The 3,927-nt window shown below is 43.4% G+C and overlaps 1 protein-coding gene across 1 annotated transcript; it reads left to right on the top strand.

Annotated features, from left to right (window-relative positions):
• Positions 1-687: 687 nt before the first annotated feature.
• On the top strand, positions 688-3,548 carry LOC129737912 (uncharacterized protein K02A2.6-like). Its single transcript, XM_055729078.1, has 3 exons — positions 688-1,038; positions 1,102-2,935; positions 2,998-3,548. Exons 1-3 carry the CDS (start codon positions 688-690, stop codon positions 3,546-3,548), a joined length of 2,736 nt encoding a protein of 911 aa, XP_055585053.1.
• Positions 3,549-3,927: the final 379 nt, after the last annotated feature.

The following is a 3,927-nucleotide window of genomic DNA, read 5'->3' as shown; positions in this document are numbered from 1 at the left end:
ACGCGAGTGAAAGAACAAGCAAAAAAGTGTGACTTCGTGCAATTGCACGATTCCCTGGTGAAAGATAGGATCATAATTGGGTTGAAATTCACTAAACTTGTGCCGCAACTTCTGAATGACTCATTGACCCTGGACAAAACAATTGAAATGTGTCGGAATCATGAGTTGACTGCCAGGCAGTCCCAAGCGATGGCATCCGTCGCAGTTGCTGAGAAAGTGGATGTCTTGAAAATGGACAGAAGAGAAAGAAAAAGTGAAAGAAAAGTGGACATGAAATTAAACAAACAAAGATATGAGAGTGATGAAAATATACAGTGTGAAAAGTGTGGAAGAAATCATAAAAAGTTTAAGTGTCCTGCTTACGGAAAGGAATGCCATACTTGTGCCCGCAGAGGACATTTTGCCACTCATTGTCCCGCCAGGAAAGCAAAAACGGTCCACGCAGTGTTGGCCGAAAATGGGAGTGGTGAAAGTTCAGAAGAAGAGCTGTTTATCGGTGCACTGGAAGCCTTGGATGAAGGAGAGGATTGGTTCGAAACAGTGAAAGTTAATATCAGCAAAGTTTCTGTGAAATTAGATACTGGTGCCCACTGCAATGTTCTCCCACTTTGGATGGTAGAGAAATAAGACCTGTTGCCGCTAAAACCCTCGCCAACAAAGTAGTTGCTGACGTTCTCCAATCACAAGATGCGAGTTCTAGGGGAAGTTGACCCAGTTTGCACTGTAAAGCAAAAGCAGTCCCGGATTACGTTCAAAGTGGTCGAGGAACGAGTAATACCATTACTCGGTAGGAAAACATGCATTGCACAGAATCTGATAACTCGAATCGACTCTCTCGAGATAGATGACGTCGAGGTGTACGATGGTCTTGGTTGTTTGAAGGGCTACATTTATGACATCGACCTAGTAGAAAACGCACAGTGGGAAAGTCGACCAGCCAGGCACGTTCCCCACAGTATTCGGGACCAAGTGAAGAAAGAACTTGATGCAATGGAAAAACTGGGAGTTATCGAAAGGATTCATGAGCCTACACCAGTAGTAAGTGCCATGGTTTTAGTTCGCCGTAACAACAAATTAAGAATCTGTATTGATCCATCACAGGTCAATCAAAATTTGCTGAGACGTCATCACCCGCTGACGACAATGGAGGAAATTTCTGCCAGACTGAAAAATTCAAAGTGTTTCTCCATATTAGACTGCAAAAAAGGGTTTTGGCAGATTCGTGTCACAGAAAGAACATCCAAATACCTCACATTCGGTACCCCTTGGGGAAGGTACTGTTGCAAACGGCTCCCTTTTGGTTTGGCATCAGCACCAGAAGTATTCCAAAAGGTTATGCAAGATATTTTGGAAGGAATAGATGGAGTTGAGTGTTCAATGGACGATGTACTGATACATGCCGAGAACGAGTCTCACCTGGAATCAATCACCAAGGAAGTTATAAGCCGCATCATTGTCTCCGGTTTAAAGCTAAATAAAGAAAAATGCATATTCAACAAACCGAAGGTAAAATTCCTTGGACATCTTGTGACATCAGGAGGTCTAATGGCAGATCCTGATAAGCTGACAGCTGTTCTGAATCTCAAAACACCATCCAACAAATTGCAGCTGCAGCGGGCGTTGGGGATGATTACATATCTGGCCAAATTTGTTCCGAATTTGTCGGCTATAACAGCCCCACTGCGAGCGCTACTCTCCAAAGACACGGCTTGGTCCTGGGAAAGCGAACAGGAGATTGCGTTCCAGAAAATAAAAAAGCTCATGATCTCCCCACCCGTACTGGCATTTTATGACGTCAATCTTCCCATTGTCCTTTCAGTAGACGCCAGTTCGAATGCATTGGGAGCTATGCTCATGCAGGAAGGAAGACCAGTTGCCTACGCTTCTAAAGCTTTGTCCAAGGCTGAAATGAACTACCCTCAAATAGAAAAAGAAGCAGCAGCTATTAGATTTGCTTGCCGAAGATTCCATCAATATATCTACGGGAAAGCACTCAAAGTCGAAACAGACCACAAGCCTCTCGAATCTATCTTTCGGAAACCTTTGGATAGAGCTCCGCCAAGATTACGCAGAATAAGACTAGAAGTTGCACAGTATAACCCACAAGTCGTTTATGTTAAGGGAAAGAACATACCGATTCCGGACATACTCAGCCGTGACGTTGCACACAGCATTGAACCGGAAGCAGAAGAAGAACAACTAGAGGTTCATCTAGTTCTGCAAATGTCGAAAGATTCGTGCAAAGAGCTACGGTATCATACTGAGTCTGATTCTGAAACCCGCCTGCTGAAGGAGGTCATTTTACGAGGCTGGCCGGATCTAAAAGAAGATGTTTCTCTGGAGCTAAAAAAGTATTGGTGCTTTAGAGACGAGTTAGCTGTGTATGATGGGCTGGTATTCAAATCTAATCAGGTGGTAGTGCCACTGGGATTGAGGAAGAAAATGTTGAATGCAATTCACAGCGGTCACTCTGGTATTCAGTCCTGTATCCGGCGAGCAAAACAGGTCGTGTTTTGGGTGAATATGAATACCGATATCCAGAATCTGGTTGAAGGATGCAGCATCTGCCAACGTCATCAGCGCTGCAATACGAAAAGCACAATTGCTTCAAAGGATGTTCCTGAGTTGCCTTTCGAAAGAGTTGCTTCGGATTTGTTCCATTTTCGAGGCGCAGACTACGTGGTCATCGTAGATAGTTACTCCAACTTCTTTGATTTCAAAAAACTCTCGGATCCTACGTCTGAAGCTGTCATCTTGGAAATGAAAACATGGTTTTCAGTGCACGGAATACCAAAAATCGTTGAATCGGACAACGGTCCACAATATAGCTCCGAAAAGTTTCGCAAGTTTGCTAATGATTGGGGTTTCGAGCATCTAACATCCAGTCCGCATTTTCCCCGTGCAAATGGGTTAGCTGAACGGTACGTACAAGTTAGTAAGAACATTTTGAGAAAATGCGCAGAAGATCAAACCGACATTCATTGGCACTTATCCAAGCAAGAAATACTCCACGCAGCGAGTCAATCCCTTCGCCCAATGAACGCTTGATGGGAAGACTGGTTCGTTCAAACCTGCCGATTACGAAAGAAGCCCTTCGGCCAAAAGTTTTTGACAATGTAAGAGAAGCTATTATCAGTGAGAGAGATCAGCAGAAACAGTACGCAGATAGAAGTGCTCGTATTCCGCCACAATTTGGTACTGGTGAAAAAGTTCAACTACAAGACCCTAAATCTAAATTGTGGTCCAATGGTGAAGTTTTGCAGCGATTGGAGGATGGTCGGTCTTACATTGTTTCGGACGGAGGAAAGACATTGCGTCGAAACACTCATCACCTGCGCCGGTCCAACGTACACGAACCGAGTACTCATCACAAGTCTCCGGAGTCAAACAGTGAGGGCAGCGAAATATTGGCAGAATCTCAAGTGGAAGAAAGGTTACCCGCAAGCGAGCCGACTCAAGATTGTAGAAGTCCCCGGCCTCAAGGAAGTTCAACCAGATCGGGAAGGATGGTTAAATCTAATCAACAATCAGACTTTGAATACTACTGAAGAAGAAAGATGTAATGTATGACGTTTCTAAGTATCTTAGTTTCCTCTGTACCTTTTATTATATGTACCTTGAACTCTCAATAAACACACCAGATATTCACCTACGTTACAATTCATAAGATTTCGCGGCATAAATGTCACACAAGGATTTTCATTGAAAAAACACCTCATTTTCGAAAAATTTGGTCGAGGCTCATATAAAAGGAGTATACTTCAGAGATCTACGGCAATAAAGTCAACAAAAATTGTGAAACTGTGCGATAACAGCAAAGTGCTTTTGTGAAACTTTGATTGCGTTTTTCTCGCTTTGCCTTTTTGTAACTTGTGACAATTATGCTTCCAACGGCAGCATAGTACTTTGCAATATACGATGTATGCC

This window comes from Uranotaenia lowii, chromosome 1 (genome assembly GCF_029784155.1).
Source record: "Uranotaenia lowii strain MFRU-FL chromosome 1, ASM2978415v1, whole genome shotgun sequence".
NCBI classification, from domain to species: Eukaryota; Metazoa; Arthropoda; class Insecta; order Diptera; family Culicidae; genus Uranotaenia; species Uranotaenia lowii.
Note: the sequence above shows the minus strand (reverse complement) of the source record. Positions and strands in the feature narration are given on the sequence as shown.